This window comes from Glycine soja, chromosome 17 (genome assembly GCF_004193775.1).
Source record: "Glycine soja cultivar W05 chromosome 17, ASM419377v2, whole genome shotgun sequence".
In the NCBI taxonomy this organism is placed as follows: domain Eukaryota; kingdom Viridiplantae; phylum Streptophyta; class Magnoliopsida; order Fabales; family Fabaceae; genus Glycine; species Glycine soja.
In genome coordinates, this window is record NC_041018.1 from 37,404,318 (window position 1) to 37,428,901 (window position 24,584).

Below are 24,584 nucleotides of genomic sequence, written 5' to 3' on the forward strand. Positions count from 1 at the left end.
GTACTGGTTTTCAAGGCTAAGATTCTGTCGCAGGAATGGGACGTGGCTATGGATCCTAACAATTAGGGAGTGAGGAGATGAAATAGAAAGAGAACCTGACAAAAAATATGTTGAAAACTACGTGAAATAAGGAAATGAAGGAAGGTGCAAAGGGTGTGGAGTCAGCTATTTTATTCCTTCACTCAATCCTCTAACTCTCTCAGATTTGTAGTTGTTTTTGTCTTCTTCTGCACTTGTTCAAGTTCTTTCCCATAATGGATTAGTAAGAATGGACCTAAAGTCTGAATATTTTACACTAGAGACCAGTACTAATTCTCAAATAACTAAATTTCAGCATAGGACAAGGAATCATAATTGAGAATGATTTTGTGACGATTAATTGTAAAAGTATGTAAAAATTGCAACTACATAGGGTGAGTGAGAGTTCTCAAAGATTTGGTGTCTATCATAATGTGGTTCTGTCTTTAGTTTTAATTCATGGATTGAAAATGACTCAGCTTTGTTGACCCATCTTGCTCACATTTTCTTTCAAGTCTTTGTTGTTAATTTGGCAAGCCAAGAAAGTGTACGAGCTCGAGATGCACACACAACAACAAAACTAATCCTTGTACTTTGGAATAAACTCAACTTTGATGCCTCCTATGATGACATCTCTTTTTCCAACCTTAGGCACCAAAGTAACTAGCACAACATCGTCTTCTTCAGCTTCTAAACAATCAAGCACTTTCGATATCCCTACCTTAAAACTAGTTACTTTGATATTATGGCCTTGTCCATGGAACAAATTAACAAAAGTTCCCACAAACTCTTTATGATCTGGTTCACTCAAATTATCTTCATCATCATCAATATGAACATCAAACTTTACATATTTATCACTCCCATGCCTAGAACAATTCTTTGGTACTTGCTTATTCATGAAGGCTTCTCATGAACAATTCTTTGGTACTTGCTAGCTTATACGAAACTTGTCATGAACCACAAGTGTACATGAAGGCTAGATTATACGAAACTTGTTGATGAGAAGGCCTATCATCATTAGGGTCAAGTTTTTTGTAGTTCAGATCAACCACGTGAAATTTTCGTTACTTTGAGTGAATGAAATCGGTGATTGAATTTGCGGTACTCATTTGCAGATCATGGTTAGGACTAGAGGATTAGGTCGTGCCTTAGGTCAGGTTACTGGCAGAGGTGTGGGTAGAGGAGATCGTGATGATTCCAAAGATGCTCTGCAACGTCGACGGCCTACTGCATCCGCACGAAGGCAGTGAGTCGCTGTGAGTGCGACGCACGATGAGTCAGTGGTCCATACGCCAGATGTTGAGCCTGATGTATTTCTGGATGACTCGATGGAGGCACCAGCTGATTCTGAGGACATTGTGGCAGACATTCCTGCGGACACAGGCGCGGAGGCTGTTGAGGATGAGCATGAGGGATTTTCAGGTGGTCCGAGCGACCCATCCGTGTTGACCTAGTATGCGGATCATGTTGCTTGCAGCGTATAGACGGGAAAGGTATTTATAATATTTATTTTAGTTACTTGTAAATTATACTTTATGATTGAAATTAGTTTTCCTTTAAATGATGATTTTAAAGAACTTTGCGTTCCTTTATACTTCAATTCAGGAGCGTCCTGAATTGAAGCTATCCTCTCATGGGAGGAAGGTCCATAGTTTAGGCAGGCCTGTCCCTTCCATTGAGGGACTTATTGTTGGTACAAGACTAAGTCCTCTGATCGCGTGTTCGGTAGACACCGGCGATCGGGGACTTTTGTCCATGTATGTAGAGCGGTGGCACCGGGAGACGTCTAGTTTCCATCTCCCGATGGGAGAGCTCACCATCACGCTGGACGATGTCTCCTCGCTTCTCCATCTTCCCGTGGTTGGCGACTTACACGCCTTTGAGTCCTTGCGCGTGGACGATGCGGTTTAGATGCTGGTGGACTTATTGATGGTCTCTGCAGAGTCTGCCAGGGTTGAGACAGCCCAGTGTCATGGACCGTACGTACGCCTGTAATGGGTACGTGATATATATGAGCGCCGATGCCAGGCAGGTCATTGGACAGCTGCGGCTCGCGCATATCTTCTTCATCTTTTGGGTTGCACTCTGTTTGCTAACAAGAGTGCAACCAATGTCCATGTTGTCTACTTGGAGGCCCTTCGTGACCTCAGTATGACGGAGAGGTACGCCTGGGGAGTGACTGCTTTGGTGTATATGTACGACCAGCTGAACGATACATCTATGAGCCACAACCGACAGCTTGGCAGTTACATCACACTGTTGCAGGTAACAAATATGTTTTTCATTCGTTTAGCCTCAACAATATTCAACTTTAAATTTTGTTACACTTTCATTATTAATGTTTATAATTTTGATGTTACATCTGTAGTGCTAGATTTACATGCACTTTCCGTCAGTCGCGGACTCCACTGCTGATCAGGAGTGCGACAAGGATTCTCCGCCTGCGTGTAGGTGGATTGCGACGAAGAAGACCGTGAAGAGCATTCGTACGCCGGCGTACAGGGAGCGCCTGGACCGACTTCGGATTCCAGATGTCTGTTGGATCCCGTATGGGGAGCACCGATCGGTCCAGGACTTCCATGTCAGATCATGCTATTCCGGTCTCTTGCGCTGGGGGCCTGTTGCTGTTTATTACCAACCAGAGAGGGTCGTGCGACAGTTTGGATACATGCATACCATTCCTGCTCCTCCTGTCGATTCATGGGAGTCGTATGATGATATACACAACAGGTGGATGCACTACTCGGATCATATCGTTCCAGCAGGTGAGGTGTGCATTGTGTCAGGTCAGTGTTCCAGTGACTACATGGACTGGTTCTTCCGCATCTCGCATCCTTTCATGACACCAGGCCACGCATCAGATCCTCTGCCTCATGGTCACGCCCCACAGCCCCGAGTCGTCCCTCAGGCCCCACAGACGGATATCCCTCACGTGCCAGAGCTAGGAGCATCGTCGACATCTGCGAAGGAGCCTAGACATGCAATGGTAAGTAATACTAATAATTTACGTCATTTACCTCAATATTTGCATAATAATTTGTGTAATCAGTTTGTTTTGTATGTAACAGGAAGTTTGTGATGACATTGTTGAGAGGTTGGAGCACCATCTGAGTCTAGGGGTGGTCACACCAGGCTCATCGACACATGAGGTGATCGAAGAATGCCTCAGGTTAGCCAGGAGAGTGACACAAGACCATCTAGTATATGTTAGGTCTAGACGTAGGCGGCGCACGGATCAGGCATAGTTTATTTACATATTTTATATTGATATTCCATGTATATACAGATATTGTACATAAATCCATTTCATGAGTATTGTTGGTTTTATTTATTTTCATTAGTAATGTTAGTTTTATTTATTTCCATTGATTGTGTATTCCATTTGTGTCTATATACACGCGTGTTATTAAAATGGTCTAGTTAACTTAGTTATAGTATATGTAAATTATTATAAATGGTCTAGTTAACTTAGTTTACCAACTAATAAAAAATAATTTTAAATATAACTTCAAATATAATTGAAATAAAGAAGTTGAAAAGGGTGTAGAAAAAAATAAATTAAACAAAAAATGGATATCATGAGTAGAGGTCATACAAAAAAATAAATTAATATTTTTGTAGAAAAAAAAAATTAAACAAAAAATGGATATCATTCGTTATCTAAGATCCTTATTTTATATAATGTACTAATATTTTTAAATTCTCTTATAATTACTATTTTCCCTCTTATACTAATGATCATGTAAAAAAATGTATTATAAAGTAGTTAGTATTTTAATTTTTAATATAATATTAATTATTTTTTATATTCTTTATAATATTAATGATATGATTAATTATAAAAATAAAAAATAAATTAATGATGATAATATTAATTTTATAAAATTATTATTATCTTTTATGTATTTATTGATTTTTATTAATATGTATAAAATAACCTTAAACAATAATTATAATGGGACTGAATAAGTATTTTAATATCATCTTCTAAACAAATTTATTCTAAAAAAATATATTAAAAATTAATTATTTATAATAAATCAATATTTATAAATATATTATAATTAATAAAATAAATATCTTTAAATGTATAAATTATATTATAAAATAAATATCTTTAAATATCTTGTATAATTAATAAATTATTATTTTTTCTCTTACGGATCAAGTTGATCCGTAAGAGACTTCCGGATCAACTTGATCTGTAAGAGGAAAACCAAGCAAGGGTAATTTTGTCATTTTTTTAGAATGTTGGGTGCACCAGCAATAATACTGGGTGCACCTAGCAACACTCTTTAGGATTTAGGGGGATTTAGGGTACAGGGTTAATGATTTATGGTCTAGGATTTTGGGTTTTTGAGTTTTCAGGTTTGGTGTCCAAGATGAGGACTTATGGCTTAGGGTTTAAGATACTCATGATTGTGGATGTTTATGGTTGAGGGTTTTGGATTTTTGAATTTTTAGTATTTTAGGTTTAGGGTTTGGGAATTGGGGTGTTGGGATTTTGGATTTATGGTTTAGTATTTATTATAGCAAAAATGTATATGATAATTTTTTTAGTATTCAAATTTCACTCTTGTGTGAAGGATAGATCATGATATTTGCTATATTGTCTTTCTTATCAATCAATATTTTCTATTAAACATCTCAATTTACAATTCAAAACATTGAATAAGAAAAATATAAATCAAAATAATAAAAAAACAACATCACACATCTTTCAAATGTTTATATATCTTAATACTTATAAGAATAAAAAATATGAAATGCCAAATTATAAAAATTAAATATAAATTAAAAATATAAAAACTTTCACAAAAGAAAAACATTGATGATGAAAAATTTAAGTTATTTATGAAAAAATAGCATAACATTTTTTTTTGAAAAAACATTGAATTTTAAAAAATAGTAAATAATTTAAAAATTAATCTCACATCATTATTATTATTATTATTATTATTATTATTATTATTATTAATAATAAAAGAGTTGTCACCAATTAAAATGATTACTTACAACATAATGAATTGAAAACATAATTATTGATTAAGGTAATGTAATTGGATGTATTCTTATTTTAATATTTAAATGGATTGATTGATTTGATAAAAATTTAGTTTAATGGAATAATAAATAAATTATAACATTTAATATTTTGAATTTGAACTAATTAAAATAAATCAATGACATTTAATTAATGTTGAATAAATATATGATTATTACATAATATTTTCTTACCGTATAAAATCTTCTTTTATGTATGGATGATAGCATAGTAAATTATTTTCACATACACTTATTTTAAGAGATTTTACGAAAATAATTATAGTTTATTTATTCACATATGATTTTAACTTATTTCAATAAACTTTTTAAAATAACTTGATGAAAACATTTTACTATTATTTGTAAATTGATCTAAAACAACTCATTTGGATTTTCGCAACTACCTCCTACAGCTCCAAGACCTAATGAAGCCTTTTAGTTTTAGATCTCATACCCCCTCAATGTAACACGTTCCTTTCTCGTTCTTGGTCCTCGTGATAACTGTCGTTGCTTCGCGTGCAACATCCATGGTAAGAAATTTTTTCCTCTTTCATTTTTCTTCAACTCACACTCACACTTTTCCACATCCACAGGTTTCCCGTATGAGCGCTCTCCGTTCGCTTCTTCGATGGCAGCTCTGAGCCCCTCCGCATCTTTTGCTCTCATTTCCTTTCTTGTCTCCTTGAATTTATTCACTATTAAGTTAGAACCTCATGAGTTTTGGCGAAGACAACATGGCGGTGATAAATAAACTCATGAAATCTATCTGAATTCTAATTTACAACGGGAACTTGAAACCACAACCACTTGATCATCACCTATCACCTCTCTGATTTTTCGTTGTGAATATTTTACCAGTAGAAATGTAGAATATACATGTTTACTTCAGTGAAGGATTCTGTTTGTGCCCATTGTAGCACAATCACAACTTGCTACAGGATACAACCAACATGCACACATTAAATGTATAGCAATAACATTTTTATATAAAAGATTAATTTTCCCCATTTCCTTTCCTCTTCACAAATAAATGTGTATCAATCTTGACATGAGTAATTGGAACATTTGTTTTTAATAAGATTAAAATGAGTAAATGACTAGCAAATACTTGCTTCAGTTAGACTGCACTGACTCGGTGACGGGAGGTATACAATCTAGGACTTGCTAGGTGAACCCAGCATTATTGCTGGTGCACCCAGCAAATTTTCTTAATAGCCAAAGTACCCGTTCCTCTGCTGCTCCTACATTCCGTCTTGACGATGAACAGTGCCGCTATGAACAGTGCTTTGCACCAGGCACCAAGCTTTTTTAAACGGCACAATGCTTCATTTTCACATTCTTTCGGTGTTTTCTCTCCTCCGTGCATAGTGTTTCTTCCTCGTAGTTCTTTCGTTTCGTTGCAATCGGTTTGGTTCGGTGAACGGTTAGGTTCTGTGAAGGTGAAGGCATTTTGGTGGTCGGCGGTAGCATACGAGGTACGCAGTGTTGGGTGCGTTCTGTTCTAGTGTACGACAAATCGAGCGGATCAAGTTGATACGTAAGAAGTTTACAGATCAACTTGATCCGCAGTTAAATTTCATTGTTGCGGATCAAGTTGATAGTCGCAGATCAAGTTGATCCGTGAAAGACTTACGGATCAAGTTGATAGTCGCGGATCAAGTTGATCCATGAAAGACTTATGGATCAACTTGATCCACAAAAGACTCACGGATCAACTTGATCCACAACTATCAACTTGATCCGCAACAATGAATCATGGATCAACTTGATCTGCAAGAGACTCTGTTTTTTGAAATTGTAAAGTTTAATTTTGTTTTAAATTTATTACTTTGTTTGTATTGTCATTTTGTATTTGAATTGTTTATACGTGTAGAATGAAATAGGGTTTTGGCTTTTTACTATGTTATTTGTGTATTTGTTTTTAAATTATTACTATGTTATTTGTGTATTTTTATTTGAATAGGGTTTTTCTCCCCGCCAGCATGTGGGAGTGCCACTATCAATAGGAAACAGACTTCTTTCCTCCTTATTCTATCAAACAAGCAATTAAATACCTTAGGATATCTCATATTTTACATTATTAATCTAGCATTGGACTCTTACCTGGACTAAGAACACTTCTAGTTCTAACAATACATTTCATAATGAGCTAAACGTGCTACCAAATGAAATGGTCGAAGGTCTTTTCAGTTCTCCTTCCAATTGTTGCAGTACTAAGGCCAGTTCTTATAGTTGGAGTCCTATCCTAATAGAATCCCTTACCAGCCGAGCTTCCCACTATAATAAGCGAGTTGGAGAAAAAAGGTAAACCTATCCAATAGCAGTCCTAGGGTTTAAATTTTTTATTTATTGTTAAGATGGACGAGGATCAGTGGATGTATGAAGGTATAATGCCTGAAGAAGTGGATGAAAAACTGAGTCTCCTCCGGAACATATGGATTGAATCCAACGGGATGCAACCAACAACATATTTGGATAGCTCACAAGCACAAGGAAGACCGTGGGTCGTTCTCATCACACAACCACAACTGGAAGGATTGTTGCCAGCATAGTGAACACGCTCAAATTCAGCAGCAATCTGATTTAAAGCATACCTTGAAACCATTCCAAGAAGACTCTTGTATAAGGTTTTTTTGAATACATGTCCAATGATATGTGTACTTGTTTTAAATGATGCTCTAATTTTCGTGTGTTGTAACGTCACCATGTTGTTCATGGCATCCCAGACACTGCATAAGTCTCCAAGGCTATTTTGTAACACTCTTTTTAAAGCCCAGTGAGCAGATTCAACCCTACATTTCAAATACAAAAATAACAATAAACATATACAACTTCGTCATATCAGCAATAAGTGTCTTTTCAGCTTTACTCAATCGCCCTGCATATGGATGTCCAACTAATGAGTTGGCCAATTCATGATTATGAATCCCACAAATCAACTTCATCGTCCAGCCTTGTCCTCCAACCATTGGCTTGCAACGAATCTTGAAGGGACACCCACATTTCCTAGTCTCAGTGTCTCTTCTAACAAATTCTTTCTTCCTATACCTATACTCGCCACTCCTTTCACACCCAATTAACACAAACGAATTTCTTCCTCTACTACCTGTGTTTGTGTCAGACCTTACAATCACTGCCACAAATCCATTTTCATAAGCAACAGATCGAGCCCATCGCAGAACATCCTCTCGGCTGTCAAACACCTACAAACCAATCCACATAATTTCAGCTTCCTACGACATATTCATTTTATTAAATCACTCACAGTCATGAACATTATTACCTGAGAAGTATTGAATGCATCTCAACAATCAACACGTGGTTCATTCACACCACATTCTTCTTCATTTTCATAATCCATATCCACTTCTTCAGGCATTATACCTTCATACATTCACTGATCCTCGTCCATCTTAACAATAAATCAAAAATTTAAACACAAACATAGAAAAAACCTATTCAAATAAAAATACACAAATAACATAGTAATAATTTAAAAACAAATACACAAATAACATAGTAAAAAGCCTAAACCCTATTTCATTCTACACGTATAAACAATTCAAATACAAAATGACAATACAAACAAAGTAATAAATTAAAAACAAAATTAAACTTTACAATTTCAAAAAACAAAGTCTCTTGCGGATCAAGTTGATCCGTGAGTCTTTTGTGGATCAAGTTGATTCGTAAGCCTTTCACGGATCAACTTGATTCACAACTATCAACTCGATCCGCAGCAATGAAATTTAACTGCAGATCAAGTTGATCCGTAAACTTCTTACGGATCAACTTGATTCGCCCGATTTGCCGTACACCAGAACTGAACACACCCAACACTGCGTACCTCGTATGCTACCGCCGACCACCGCAACGCCTTCACCTTCACCTTTATGGAACCTAACCGTTCACCGAACCAAACCGATCACAACGAAACGAAAGAACTACGAGGAAGAAGCACTGTGCACAGAGGAGAGAAAACAATGAAAGAATGCGCAAATAAAGCATTGTGCCATTTAAAAAAGCTTGGTGCTTGGTGCAAAGCACTGTTCATGGAGGCATTGTTCATCGACAAGACGGAATGCAGGAGCAGAGGAAGGGGTACTTTGGCCATTTAGAAAATTTGCTGGGTGCACCTAACAAGTCCCAAAATCAAGCCATCCAACAATGTCGTTAACTAGTCCAAATAAGGAAGCTCACAAGTAATTCCAATGACAAATTAATTGTGCAATGCTCACAAGACTCAGACACATTTGGTTCCATTTCATTAATTGTTTAAACTAATTAGTCTTGACAGAGGTTGAGTTATTTCAAGTCCGATTTTCTAGTCCCTTGTAAGCAAAAATGAGCACCAGCAATCATGCATGCCTTACTCTTGACAAATGGTGACCGTCTCCTTTAGTCTCATTTGCAGAAGGTGGGATAGAATAAGGTTTTTCAATTACATTGGTCCAAATGGAACTAAACTTTGATTTTTTAAGTAAGGTTTTGAATTTGAATCTTGTAGATAGAAAAAACATAATTAAGAGAGAAGAATGTATTAAAGGTGGTCAGTGAAGTTTTCCAACAAAAATTATTTATATGCAAAGTTGATTCTTTTTTGTCGAATTATCTACAAAGTTGATAGATACTTCACACATTTAACATGATAAAAAAAAGTACAATTTAAAACAAAAATGAAGTATCGTGATCCCTACCTTTAAAAAAAAAACTGAGTCAACTATTCATGTACCTTTGTAAGGATGAAACTGGAAGATATTCTGTGAGTTATGCATACCAACTTATTTTGAAAAGGGGAGTGGAAAATATTCATAATGTTCCATTGCAGGCATTGTGGAACAATATTATTCCTTTGAAGATTATTGTGTTTGTATCACAGGTTAGAGATAGAGATAGGTAACTTGGTGGAAAATGCAAGTTGTTGTGTCAATAACATCTCCATATCACCTCTGTCATGGGAAAAGCAGCACTGCCAGACACCATGCAACCCGAATATGTTTCAGGCTACTATGTCCTAACTGCTATGCTCAAAGTTACCCTTGCCCAAATGTGACACAAATGCATTGTGTGATTGATTATTTTTAAAGAAAATAAATTGAATGATTTAAAATGAAATTTCATCTCATGCATGCATCTCTAAGCAAAGAAAGGTTCTGAAATAGCTTTTGGCAATGCACATCCATGAGAAAATTTCCCAACTTAAGTTGACAACATTCAATGTACTCCAACAACATATACATGCCTATAACTCAGTCTTAGCAGTGCATTCAATTGCAAGCCTAAACCAGAAGTCCACAACTGTTGCCACAACATTATAGTTTTACAGACTTTCAAAGCCACATTTCAACCGGTTATGATTGCATTAGCCATATATCATATATGCCTATAATTTTTTCACAATTTGGATAATTACAAGGCAACCAAGATTTAAAACCATGATATAGGTGAATTTTAAAATATTTTGCCAATCCCGGTTCTAGTACTACACACCAAAAGCTGTCCAGCATTGAAAATATTCAGCAATTCAATTTGACATTGCCAAGACCAAGTGACAGGTTTATGAAGGATAACCATCACATAATCATGCCAACACACAGCTTCACCGTCCTTTGGCAGCATACATGCCTTCATTCGCATGTCTTTCCTTCTTAGTTCTTTGCTAATAACATTATTACTATAAAAATGTAATAAATATGGTAAAGAGATAATCTCTGCATTAAACCTTGGAAATGGCTATTATAATCTGAAATTGCACACAGGTGAGACCTCTGTTATATTTGCTTGAACTTAGAGGATCTAGAAACATTTTAAACTCTAAACTGATGATTTATCCAGAATTGGGTAGAGTTCCAACCCTTTAGAATGGCATTCATCAGCCTAAAATTATGCATAGCTTTGATAGAAAAGAAGCATATGCAAATGTGCATCAATCCAATAAATGGTATAAGCTACCACATATTCTAATCATTATCTTAACCTGAGTTATATACAATACATAGGTCTTCAATTACCACCTTCAGATTCGAAGTTCCAATACATCCACTATCTTGCTTATAGCCAAAATTATACTGCATTATGTATGAAATGCGGGTCTTTCCTGGCACTTCAACCCTCAAAACGTCTGAACCAGTCACTAATGGTTCTGGCAAGGATCTTGGTATCATTCAAAGAAAGAGATTTAAGCCCTTGAGCAACAGCATCTGCTGGAGTATACAATTTACCCACCTGCCATCTCGGTTCCTGATCTCCCAGTGTAATCAGTCAGTAATGAAAAAGGAGCACCACAAAATGTAAATGAACTGAAATGTAAGGCTTTTTATAAGGAAAGGAATCATCATAAATCTTCCTTAACACAGCAATGCAAAATCATATTTTAATTAAAAAAAAACTACAACTGTATAAAAAATCATGTTTCCTTCAATCAATTGAGTGGAATAATGTTCTTATCTTTTCTTTTTTTATAAACTAAAACTTTTGGCATTATCCTAATGATTCAGCTATTCATGATTGTGTGTCCAAAACTATCTGAAGAAATATCCAATTCAGACAATATCAGTAGTGTGTGACATGTGCCAACAAAAACTTAAATAATAAAATAAGTGAAAGTAAATCAAGGGAAAATATTTAGAAGAAAACATTTCATTTTTTTATGTTAATTACAAAATCTTCTTTTCCTGCAAGGACTTCAGAAGATTTAATTGTATTTCAAATAATGCTATTTGCATGTAAACTAAGTCACTTCACTGCCATGATAACTCAAGGAACAAGGAAGCAGATTCCAGCAAAAGAGGAAAACTTCACTGTAATAAACAGAAGGATGCTAGTATGGAATAAAAGGAGGATAAAAAGAAGTTTTACCTGAATGCATGGTGTGATGTGGTTACCACTTAATGTTACTTTTTCTAATGTCCCACCCAATGACTCCACGCGAAGCTTTAGTGTTTCTTCAAGAATATCTGTCTCATCAATTGCATCAGAATTGAACTTCACCTAGAGAGACAGATAGACAATGTCAGACACATCTTATCAAGCCAGCCATCTTTCAAGAATAAGTTCTAAGGTGTAAGGCATCAGACAAACCAATAGTGTGTGTTCAACATTGTATAAACATTTAAAGCAATCACGGTTTTCAGATGGTGTTGGCTTGAACTCTGATACTCCTTGTGTAACCTGACAGAGAGATATATGTGCATCAATAAAATAAGTTTTAAGCATCATTGTCATGCTTGCCCATCATTATTATTCATTATAAATCAATGGTTACAAAGATCACCCTTAGCTATTTATCCATTGCCTGAGTTAAACTAAAGAAATTATATGCATCTAATACGTGCAAAATTAACTAGTGAAAAAAATTAACTTAAGAAATTATATGCATCTAATATGTGTTAAACGGATGTGGTTATTACATATAACTGGAGGCATAGGAATCAACAGCAAAACATGACCTATAAGGTTTTCCCTTTAACACATACCTAATTGAAAGAAATAGCATAAAATATCAAGTCAACATTAACACACCTCATTCATTACTGACGGTAACTGATCAACAAATTTAGTTAATGAATTCAGTATTTCCTGCTCGGTTTCCTGTAGAGTTGATCTAACAGCATCCAACATCATCTTCCACACATCTCCTACATAGATTGCAGGTGACATTCATCATAGATACTCAAATTATTATAGTTAATTATGAAATGATATATGCATAAATATATAACGAGACAAAGTCTGCATGTTATTGAATATTTGAGCACACCAAGGATTCCAACTGAGTATTGAGGTGATAGGGAAACAACTGCATCCATTGGTAGTAATAGCAGAATTACATTATTAGAGGATCAACAACAATTTTGGATTTCAGACCAAGATAGACTTTTGATTTAGAACAGAATTATTATGCGTTTGGATTCTCTGGTGCAGCTGGCTATCTACAGCTCCCTGCTGCAACAATCTCAACCATAAATGAAATACAACGGTTCATATAGGTTTAAATGTTAAAATAATTAAAAACTTAAAAAATGAAGTCTTTCTTTCCTAGCAAATGAAACAAAGTCTTAACTACTGTGATGAGGCCATTTTGGCCATTCTTTTGTATCTTTTCCATCCGTGATAATTATAGAGCATCAGTGTATTACTATTGTGAGTGATAATTTTATATTGATTTTTATTAAAATTAATAAATTTAATGATTTTCCTTTTATTACAAAATTATATAAAATTATTTTTAGTAATATAAAGGAAAAACTAATAAAATTATTTAATTGTAAATGCATTATTTATAACTTAAAATAGCAATACCAGATGATAAAATAAAATAATATATTAAAAAGAAAGATAAATAATATTCAAATACTTTGCCTAAGAAAAAGAAAAAAGATATAATTATCTTCATAACAAAACTATGAAAAGAAATAAAAAAATATGTATTTAAAAATATGAAAGAATGTCATTATCTTTATAATGAAAACTATAAAATGAGAATAAAATACATTATAAAAGTAAAGAGTGAGATAAATAACATTTAAAAGTCGATATTAAACTCACAAAATAGAAATTATTGTTATTATAATATTAAGATATTATATATATATATATATATATATATATATATATATATACTTTTCTATCAATAATCCTACATTTATCAAAATATAAAATAAATTTATTTATTTTTTATAAAATAAAAATATTTACTTTTTTACATGAACAATAAATAAATAAATAAAATTACATTCCTATAATAATTAATAAATTCATAGACGTTTAACATATTGAAAATTAAAAATAAAATCTTATCTGAAACATAAATAACAATTGTAATAGATAAAGAATAGTGAATACATAAGTAAAAATTGAAAAAAAAGTTTTAAATAAAGAAGTCTTATGTTAGGCTAGCTGCGCTGCTAAATAAATTGAGATGTAATCATCTAATTTGCAGGTGAAGACTTTATTTCATTTGGCAAGAAAGGATGCATTTTTATGTTTTAAATTATTTTAATGTTTAAACTTATATAACCGTTAGATAAATTTGCGGTTGAGATTGCTGCAGCAGGGGGCTGCAGAGAATCCAAACGCAATTATTATAGCCTCTTTGCATATGCAAGGGTAAGGCTGCATATAATTTCACTCCCCCATACCTTCTCTTAGTGAAGAGCCTTTTGGAATTAGGGTACGTTAGTTATCTGACTTTCTAAATTCTCTACTTATTCAATCACATCACCTCTAGTAAATGGTAAAATAAGGAATAAGTAGGATGATATACAGATGCATATTTAGTCACTAAACAAATTAGGCAATGACAACAACACTGCCTTTTATTTTTTTCTAACCGAACCAAATGGCGTCGTGTGATCTATGTAAAGGCTTTGTTATTGTTGTACAGCAATGCTACCTTTTTTGGCTGATTTTAGCAATTGGAAGAGTAAGATATAGTTTACGAAGCTACAGCATTACAAAACTTTGAAGCAAAACCAGAAGAAGTAAGCTATGAAGATACCTGATGCATTTCTAGCTATCGAGTAAAAAGGAGTTGCCTCCACAACTGGCATCATTTGGCTGACTGCAGGACCCAACTGCAGGGCAGCACTGCAAAGTTTTAGAGCACAATTGAGATGAACAACTTACAAAGATGCTCTATCAGCTGAAATGCAGTATGAATATGAATAATATTACAGCCTTTCAAGAACATATTTTCTCTTTAAGGACATATGAAATGATTTCATGAAACATGTTGATTTCATTGGTTCTTATTCTATACTGGATGGTATGAATAAAGAGAAACAGTCAATTCCATCAGCAACATCATTGATTGTTCTAGACAAACTAAATTTATCTTTAGATTGCCTGTAAGTGTGTAAGTTGATGGTTATGCCAATAATGGCTATGCTAATTGAACTTAAATACATGTATATATGTTACAGTTCTTGAGCTTACTAGCCAATTATTTAAACAGGATCAGAAAAGGAATGGAAATGAAACCAGAAGCTTTCCTAAGCTTATTTGTTTCCCATTTACCTGAACAGATTTATGGAATCCTTTTGTAGCTATACCAAATAAGTAGAAAGAGAAAGAAAAAAAAAATACTAAATTCGGTTTAGTTATTCATGACCAGTATTTAATTTTCCTATATCTGTTTTTATCACATCTTTGATCATTTTGTCAATAGTCCATACCATCCAGGTGAAATACAAAACATCAAGGAATCCAGTTCAAATAATGAAATATTTCTCAAAAGAAAATATTCTTATTAAAAGTCATATGTCAAGCAAAAAGTATTTATACCTCAACGAAGTGTAGCAATCCTCCACAATTTTTGCATCCTCAACCAAACTTAATTCTAAATTTCATAACAAAAGATATGGGAAGGCAAACATAGCCTATAGGAAAAATATCTCTTTACTATAACCACAAGAATGAAGAACCAGACATTATACTAAATTGGCCTCTAAAGACTCTTGAGTGTAAATACCTGTTCAAAGTAAGGGACTGCCTCCGTTGCTGGCCTGTTGTTGTATGCGATTATGGCATTAGCCTTCCACAAGAGATATATACCTTTTCGTCACACTCCTTATTGCTATAAGTTTTATTGAAGTAAATGAAACTTCATGATCCACAATATGCTTCCACAAACAAAAATTCTCTTACAATAATTTAATTTTTATAAAAACTACTATTAAGTTGAACTATCAAAATCATTTTGTGCATATATAAATATAATCTTATGGAGGGCGAGCCCTGGTGCAGCGGTAAAGTTGTGCCTTGGTGACTTGTTGGTCATGGGTTCGAATCCGGAAACAGCCTCTTTGCATATGCAAGGGTAAGGCTGTGTACAATATCCCTCCCCCATACCTTCGCATAGCGAAGAGCTTCTGGGCAATGGGGTACGAAGTTTATAAATATAATCTTATGCTGCAGCAGCAAGAAAAATAACCAAACCTTAGGTATTTTCTCAGAAAATAAGCTTCCTGTGAGTACTTGAAGAAGTGCCCCATTGCTACAGATTTCAACAAACAAGAAATATATTTCTTTTCATCACATTAATTCCAGTAAGAATGATACTAAGCATCAAACAAACCACCAACCTATGACCAATAGAGAAAAGAGGAAGGTCTTCAAGCTGAGCAGGTGACAAATTGGCTTGAGGCAACCCAGATGTCAGGATTGTGCCCAAACAAGCTTGGAACCTCTCATATACTTGTTTAGCAGCTTGAGAATGGTCAAATGTCACATTATAAGGCACAACCACAACAAGAAAACCCTCCTTTGCCAAAAGTTCTGTCAGGTAGCTGCAAATTGCAAATTAAATGAAGAAAACTCATCATGCCATCAAACATTCTTATGGACTTGAACCTATATCAACCTCAAAAACTAGCTTGTGGAGTCAATGTAGAATCTCCCACTCACACACTTGAAGTCGAAGACTTTTTTTTATCAACAAATATTAGTTGTTAATTGTTAGTATTTTGTTAGCGGAGAATCAAACCCACAACTTTCCCCCCTCCGTTCTCTTTTTAGCACTCAATCAACCTTATAACTCCCTTCAAGTCGAAGACTAGACATCTCAGACATGAAATTTGCAAGACTGGACATTTGCAGTGGTTCCATAACATGTGGCTTGATAGGCCCAACAACTACAGTCTACAGCTAAGATAGCCTATGCTAACCATCTTAAAATTTGCCCGTGACAAACTGAACCCAAAAAGTAGCTCATGGAGTAAGGGTTGCCCCCACCTCCAACAAACATTACCAACATGGGAAAAAAAAACAGCTATTAATGATAAAGATTCAAACTTTGCATGGAAAAAACGAAAGGGTAACAGAAAAAAAAATACCCATAAGTAACTTCAGGAACAGCACCAATGAAGGCACCACCCAGGAATTTGACTATAGCTCGAGGCTTGGCACGATTTGGGGTAGGTGGTATCACCAAACAAGAATCCAACTTGGTGTACATCTTGCTATTGACTCTGAAACTTGTGACTCCACCAACATAAACATCAGAAACCATCTTTGTAGTCCCTGACACCGTTCTAGTAGATAGAGTATGAAAGTGGAAGCATTTACTGAACAAACCATTTGGGTGTGGATGTCTCAGTGCACCAAATCCAGACATGGTTTTAGTGTTCCTCGAAGAGAACATGCATTTGAAATCTGAGCCTAAGATGAAGGATGAGGAAGCCATTTCCATTAACAGTTTAAAAAGCAGTTGAATAAGGGAAATGAATAATAACAATGATACTAAAAGGGAACTCTAATAATATAGGTATGCAAACTGCAAAATGTCGTGGAAAATAAGGTTATAAATTAATGAATTATTATTATGTATAAATTTTGTGTTCTTCAGTTGTTGCCGAGGTTGGCACATATGTAGAAGATTTCGCCACGATTTTGAGGTATCTCCCAGTCGTTGAGTCCAATGGCTGGCAACACTCCTTGGGGAGTTGCTATTCTCGTCCCACGAATTGCTATTTTCACCCTCACATGGTTACAATTTTTCAATATTCCAAAAATATGATCTTGTTGTATTAGGAATCATATTTACGTCGTTGTTAATGGGGTTGAAAAAAAATATGATGCTTGTGTAACTTTTTTAGCTAAGGAATATTATTCCTAGGAATTAAACATAAAAATGTTATTCGTGGGTATTTAATAAAAAATTATCTTTGATTAACTATAAAATTAGTTGGGGATATTTTTTAGAACAAATTATACAAACATCTCCTCAAGTTTGGACACATTATATGTACATCTCTTTCATATTTAACTCCTATATAAACATTCATTATTTTGATAATAAGTTACACTATTATCCTTTTTTAGTGTTAATTCCATTTATCCAAAATAATCACGATCTTTTAAGAAAAAATTTATGATAAAAATATTCATATTTTCTTTCACCAATCATTTAAATCATATAGTTTAGGATTGTTCATCCATCAACTTTTGCTTTCAGTATTTACATATTTCTCGATAAACTCGAGAGTCCGAAGTAACTCATACATAAATAATTCAAAGAACTCATAAAAAATAATTCAAACATTAATAATACTAATTCTATTCACCCAATTCAGAAGGTATATATCCAAAAACAAAAAGTTGAATAGGACTGCGCACTTTTGATCTATTGATTGTCTATCAAATCAATAACTTGTAACAAATATTTTTTTTTTGGTTTCGTTTCATTTTGGTTGTTAGAATTTAGATAACTTGACCAATTAATTGAGAGTTGAGACTAATGTTCCTGTGCAGTTTAGTTTACTCACGCAACAAATATAGTTTTTGTACTAATATAAGAATGATACAAGTTAATTACTTAATTATATACTATTGAGCAAATGGGTAATAACCATTTGTAAATATGACTTGCACGTGGATATGGGAAAAATGCGTTTGTAGTTACATCTCTTTTTTCAAAACAATTATTGATTGGTCAACAATATATCTAATAGTAGTACACAACTGCATACGGTAAGGGAGAAATCTACTTTTCATCTAACTAGATGCATTCAAATCCTAACGGATAAAGATAACCGTGATCAACTTAAACCCTAACAGAACATATTTTGAAGGTTTTATAACATGTGAGAGATGAAATGATGAGGGAGTAATGAAATGATAGTTTTAGAACTACAAAGGATAATCTTGATCTTTCGTAAATATATTAACAATGTTAATTAAGCCATTTGTTAGAGGTGTAAAAGAAATGCATTTAAGGAAAAAAATACATGTGTAATGTATTTAAACTTTAAGAAATATGTGTAATTTATTTTTATTTTTATATTCCTGAAAATAATTAAGAGATATGTTTGATTAAGTTATTTTTTCTTAGAATATATATTATAATTACTAAAATATCTTTATTATGTTAAAAATATTTTTTTTTCATAATACAAACAACATTATTATAAGATAAAATATGGAACTGAACCTATGAATTTTTTAGAAGAAAGAGATTAAATGTCTCTATTTTAAAATGATGGAACCAAAATTATAAATAAAGCAAATAGGAAAATCAAAATTATATTTATGTCTATAATTTTTATAAAAAAAATACAATTAAAAACTATTTATTAACATTTTTTCAATGTGGTAAAGCTTGATTCCCAACATTATATAATTGATTGTTTTGAGGTTTGAGAGATGCACTAACAAATATTTTCTATTTCACATTTAATCTTCGTATATTCTTTATATTTTTCTTCTCTTGTCCTTATTTTTTTTGGGTATTGGTTGTGATGCTTTAACATGTTTCTAGACTGTCCTAAAAAAAATGTTTCTAGGCTCAAGTTTATAGATCCAAATACATCATCATATAGATATTGGGAAAAACAAATGAATATCAGGTTTCGTTGTATATATATGTCATATTTTTTAATGTGCAATTATGTATTTCCAAAATTTAAATTTCAAATTTCATTAATAGTTTTAATTAAAATAGATATAATAGATAGTTGATAACTTTTATTTTAGTATGTACATTATACACAGTAAATTTTTTATATTATTAAAATATATTTAAATTATATTACAATTAAATATATATTATGGCTACTATATAAATATTTGAACATATAAATTATATTTTGTATTTAACATTAATAATAAATAATTTCTATTATGATGTAATGTTATTTTAATTTTAATTATTGATATTTTATTAAAAAAATATTAAAATTTAATTTATAGATAAAGATAGAAAGAGTATAGTATTAAAAAGATGGTAAAAATATTAAAGAGATGGTAAAGATAAGTAATTACAAAAATCAAGTAAATGAAGATAAAAAAAAAGATGGTAGTTTGAGATATCAAGAAAGAAATTATCCGTCTAATTATAAAATCAAATTAATTTTGAACTTTAAATTAAAAATATAACTAAAATACTCCATCCATAAGACAAGTGATGTGATTCGAAGACAATGAAAATATTTTCTAAAAATACTCTAAATAACTTAAAAACACTCATATTCAATAATAGTTTCTAAAATTATCTATATTGAAAGATGGGAATTTGAATTTATAATATTGGGGGAAATCTTTTATATCTTTAAGACTTTTAATGTATTCACTTCTGTCAGTCAAATCCAATCCTATCCTATCCTAGAAATTACTTTCCCCAAATAAAAAGTATACTACTATGTAACGGATGATTTATGATTTATTTTGGAAGTAATCTTGAAAAACGAATTATAAATATATTTTGAAGACCATAAACTTTTTAAAGCAAAGTATAGTCTCTTCTCTACTTCTTGTGCGGTCTCTACTTCCTCTCTGCGTCTCTCGTGTCTCCGAGTTGACTCAGTGCGCCATGGAACAACACCACCACCAACAACCTCAACCCAACAACAATGGTTCCAACACCACCACCACCACCACCGACCCTTTCCTCCTCAACTACACCACCTCGGATCTCCGAACCGCTTCGGAGTTTCTCGCCACGTGGCTCCCTTTCCTCTCACGAGATCTCTGCACTCGATGCACTATATTCCTCTCCGATCGCGTCCGCTCCATCGACCCAGGTCGCAAAACCTTCACTTTCCTTCGAAATTCTCGTTTTTTTTCATCTGGGTATAATAAACGCTTTTCTTCTCACACCGTTTCGTTCCTTTTTGTTTCAGGTGAAGCGCCTCAAGATGACACCCCCAATGACCAAAACGACATGGACGTCGAAGATAACTGCGACAACCATTCTCTCGGGAGTTGGAAGGACGGGGCGGAGGTGAATTCTTCCAATGTGGAGACTCCGAGCCAGAGAATGTCTTGGGCCGACATGGCCCAAGAAGACGACGAGTTTGGCGTAGAAGAAGACAACAACAACAATGGTGGGAATGTTGTTATGGGTGATTCGAATGCTTCCTCTGATGTTGCCAAGGTTGAGAAGCCTACTCTGCCGAGGGAACAGAGGGAGTACATTAGGTTCATGAATGTGAGGCGAAAGAAGGACTTTATCTGCTTTGAGAGGGTTCATGGGAAGCTTGTGAACATTCTCGAAGGGCTTGAACTGCACACTGGGATTTTCAGTGCTGCTGAACAGAAGAGGATTGTTAATTATGTCGCCTCGTTGCAGGAGATGGGGAAAAAGGGAGAATTGAAAGGTTTGTTATCTCAACTCAATATCTATTTTGTGGTTATCTAATGATGCAAGAACTGATCTTGGACTGAATTTCATCCATGTTTTGATATTGTTGTTGTTCAATGAATTTACAATTGTTGGAGAAGAAAGTTATGTGTTTGGGAAGTTTGGATAGTTTGTATGAGGTCTTAGGTTTTATTTGGGCTGAAACCAGGGTATCCTTCAGCTTAGAGTCGTAGAGTAATTTCGTGAGGTACTGAGATTTGTTTAAGACGATTATCACTCCTAGAAGATCTGTATTCCATACACACGGACCTGAGGACCGAACCTTTGACTACATGCCTTAGGTTTAAACTAAATTGTCGTTATCGTGCACGGAATAAAGGAAGGAAATAACGTAGACCTAGTACGATTAAGTGTGCGTGTCCAAAATTGCAGTTACTGCGTATGGCTTCTTGTGCTATGAATTTAGTGAAAATTGTAAATTATACAATTTGGCATGTATTGCTTGTGTTGCTTTAGTCCTGCAATTTTAATTGTTCTAAGAAGGGTGAACTTGTTAGCAAGCTAACAACTTAAGTGGGGTGATTTTTTTTTCTTATCAAGTTGAGAACTTTGGGGACCAATTTGTATAAACAGAAACTTCTTGGGGACTAAAGCAACACTAACATCTTTCAAGGATCGAATTGTATGTTCACTACTAATATGAAATATAAATCTAATCAGATGATTTATAGTGTGCCTATGCTCAGCTGCTGACTGGTGTACACTGTAAAGTAATATCATGAATATGATGATCAAAACTGCAACTCGTTGTAGATTTATTTTAATGATGAGTGTCTTCCTATCCTGTTGTATATGATACTACAAATTATCCATACCATGTTTGTTCTGTTGTGTCATTTATTCTATTAATATTATTTTAGCGATATAATTGCTACTGATTTATCAAACATCCCTATGTAATTCTTTTTGTATTGCTAGTTCGTATTTTGAATCATAATCTAGATTACCTTATTTGTTAAATATTGTCTTCTTAATTCGACTGAGATAGAAATTTAAACTATTGCCATGGATACATACATGTTTGTGATTGGCATGGGCAAAATAGTCAAAGGTGAAAAGTCTGGTGCTAGAGGTTTTTAATACCTTGAGGCAAGATGCATGAAAAAAACGTGTCTCGCTGAAGAAAGTCGTTAACATTGGACTATTTAAGTAACCGAAAGCATTTCTTATTTAGTAATTGAAAAATAAGAAAACATTGACTATTTAGCCGAAAGTCATTAACTGAAAGTCAGTAACATCCTGTGGACTCAATGCATATGCATATGCTAACTATACATGTTAATATACCGAAAATAATATTTTTTTTCCACCCCAATTGTCTATAACTTATTGACTTTTTAGTAAATTTGTTTGGGGGTGTTATTTCTGACGGACTGTATGATGTTAATTCTTCTCTTTTACAGAGCGGACGTTTTCAGCTCCCCAGAAGTGGATGAGGGGCAAGGGACGCCAAACCATCCAATTTGGGTGCTGTTACAATTATGCAGTACGTCTATTTCTCATCTTGCTTTTACATTTTGGAAATAGAGTAACTTAATGCTTGGGAGCGCAGTATAATCGTTGATGAGTTTGATAAAGTGATTTAGCCCTTAAAATTAACTTTCTGATTACAGGATAGAGATGGTAACCCACCTGGTATTCTTACGAATGGAATGGTTGATCCTATACCTGATCTTTTCAAGGTCATCATTCGACGTCTGGTCAAGTGGCATGTACTCCCTCCTACTTGTGTGCCAGATAGTTGCATTGTTAATATCTATGAAGAAGGGGACTGTATACCTCCACATATAGATAATCATGACTTTGTTCGACCGTTTTGCACTGTCTCATTTCTTAGTGAGTGCAATATAGTTTTTGGATCAAACTTAAAGATTGTAGGCCCTGGTGAATTTGATGGCTCAATTGCTATTCCGTTACCTATGGGGTAAGTATTCAATCTGGATTTATCCGCTGTACTCTCTTATTTGTTTAAAATTCTCAACTATTATTACATGTCCTTATATCTAGTTAGATTGAATTCTTCATCAATTTTCTTACTTTTATAGATCAGAATCTTATACCTAGTCTTTTTTCTCCAGATCTGTACTTGTCTTGAATGGAAATGGGGCTGATGTAGCTAAACATTGTGTGCCTGCAGTTCCTACAAAAAGGTATTAACCGGTTTGATATTCTATCTGTGGTTTTTAATCAAATCTCGTATTATTGATCTGTATTTTTTTGTTTAAACTTTTACTAGGATATCGATCACATTTAGAAGAATGGATGTGGCCAGGCGGCCATTTGGGTATGTTCCAGAACCCGATCTTCAGGGGATCCAACCATTGGCCTATGAAGTTGAGCAGGAAAAGAAATCAAGTGGGCACAGACCTAGTCGTCACACAAACAGACATAAAGTCAGGAGAGGAGGTGGCAGGAATGATGCATTGGGATCTGCAACTAGAAATGATAGGTTCTCAGAGCCCCGTGACTCAAATCTAAGTTCATCAAGATCTGCATCTAGAAATGATAGGTTCTCGGAGCCCCGTGACTCGAATGTAAGTTCACCAAGATCTGCATCTAGAAATGATAGGTTCTCGGAGCCCCATGACTCGAATCTAAGTTCCTCAAGATCTGCAAATAGGTGGAGTAGGAAGCCTGGTAGTTAACAGATGCCGTATTATTAGGATCCAAGGTTCCTGTTGGTTCACAGTTTTTTGATCTTAATTAACAACCATGTGTTGGTTTTGTTCATGAAATCCTTTACATATCAACAAGTTTGTTATGGAGGTATTTTCACTTTGGTTTCTGGGAAAGCTTTACACAGCAGCAATTTTATTATCAGTGTATGCACAAGTTGGTCAGTTGGGGTGCTGCATTGGTAAATTTGTTTCCTAAGCCTCAGGCGCTAGTGTATATTTGAGTGTACTTTCGAGTCAATAATGGTTGCAATTTGGTGAGAAGTTGTGATTCATCTGTTTTTTTTAGGTGCCATGCTAAAATGTGGCTGGGTATAAGGCATTTTGACATATTTTTAAACTTCATACTCTTTATACAGTACTGATGACTAAATAGAAAATGTTCATTGTTGAGGTATAATGGTTGCATTGTGAGGTCAAGCATTCAGCATTGCTAGATTTGCTGGGTTTAGACTTGCAGCAGCTGGATCAAATTACTTCGAATTTGCTTGCTTATGAAAAGATTGGTTGAAGAGTGCTGTTAAATACATCAAATGAGATAGTTTTGTTTTTTGCTAGTCTTTTTCTTGACATGTGAGTGAGAGGTTCTACATTTGTACTTATACAGTATACTTTGGTGGATGTTCACCACATTAATTTCGATTGTTTTATGAAGGTTTTGGTATAATATGCTAATAGTTTTTCTTATCCAAAATTAAGCAGGT

General features: G+C 34.1%; 3 protein-coding genes across 4 annotated transcripts; 2 read left to right on the forward strand and 1 right to left on the reverse strand.

Moving 5' to 3' along the window:
* Positions 1-2,172: 2,172 nt before the first annotated feature.
* Positions 2,173-4,429, forward strand: LOC114391726 (protein MAINTENANCE OF MERISTEMS-like). Its single transcript, XM_028352690.1, has 4 exons — positions 2,173-2,286; positions 2,396-3,007; positions 3,090-3,190; positions 4,390-4,429. The coding sequence occupies exons 1-4, from the start codon at positions 2,173-2,175 to the stop codon at positions 4,427-4,429; spliced, it is 867 nt and encodes a 288-aa protein (XP_028208491.1).
* Positions 4,430-10,761: 6,332 nt separating this feature from the next.
* On the reverse strand, positions 10,762-17,356 carry LOC114391434. Of its 2 annotated transcripts, XM_028352445.1 has the most exons (9): positions 16,902-17,355; positions 16,152-16,355; positions 16,006-16,063; positions 15,539-15,601; positions 14,567-14,642; positions 12,589-12,704; positions 12,148-12,237; positions 11,926-12,057; positions 10,762-11,307 (listed from the first exon to the last, which is right to left on the reverse strand). In XM_028352445.1, the coding sequence occupies exons 1-9, from the start codon at positions 17,255-17,257 to the stop codon at positions 11,173-11,175; spliced, it is 1,230 nt and encodes a 409-aa protein (XP_028208246.1). In that variant the 5' UTR covers positions 17,258-17,355; the 3' UTR covers positions 10,762-11,172. The 2 variants fall into 2 exon arrangements, with proteins under 2 accessions (XP_028208246.1, XP_028208247.1); XM_028352446.1 differs by lacking the exon at positions 16,006-16,063 and having other exon boundaries at positions 15,539-15,572; positions 16,902-17,356.
* A 2,920-nt stretch (positions 17,357-20,276) lies between these two features.
* On the forward strand, positions 20,277-24,567 carry LOC114392764 (RNA demethylase ALKBH9B-like). Its single transcript, XM_028353988.1, has 6 exons — positions 20,277-20,585; positions 20,685-21,161; positions 22,609-22,691; positions 22,819-23,129; positions 23,284-23,355; positions 23,442-24,567. The coding sequence occupies exons 1-6, from the start codon at positions 20,375-20,377 to the stop codon at positions 23,848-23,850; spliced, it is 1,563 nt and encodes a 520-aa protein (XP_028209789.1). The 5' UTR covers positions 20,277-20,374; the 3' UTR covers positions 23,851-24,567.
* Positions 24,568-24,584: the final 17 nt, after the last annotated feature.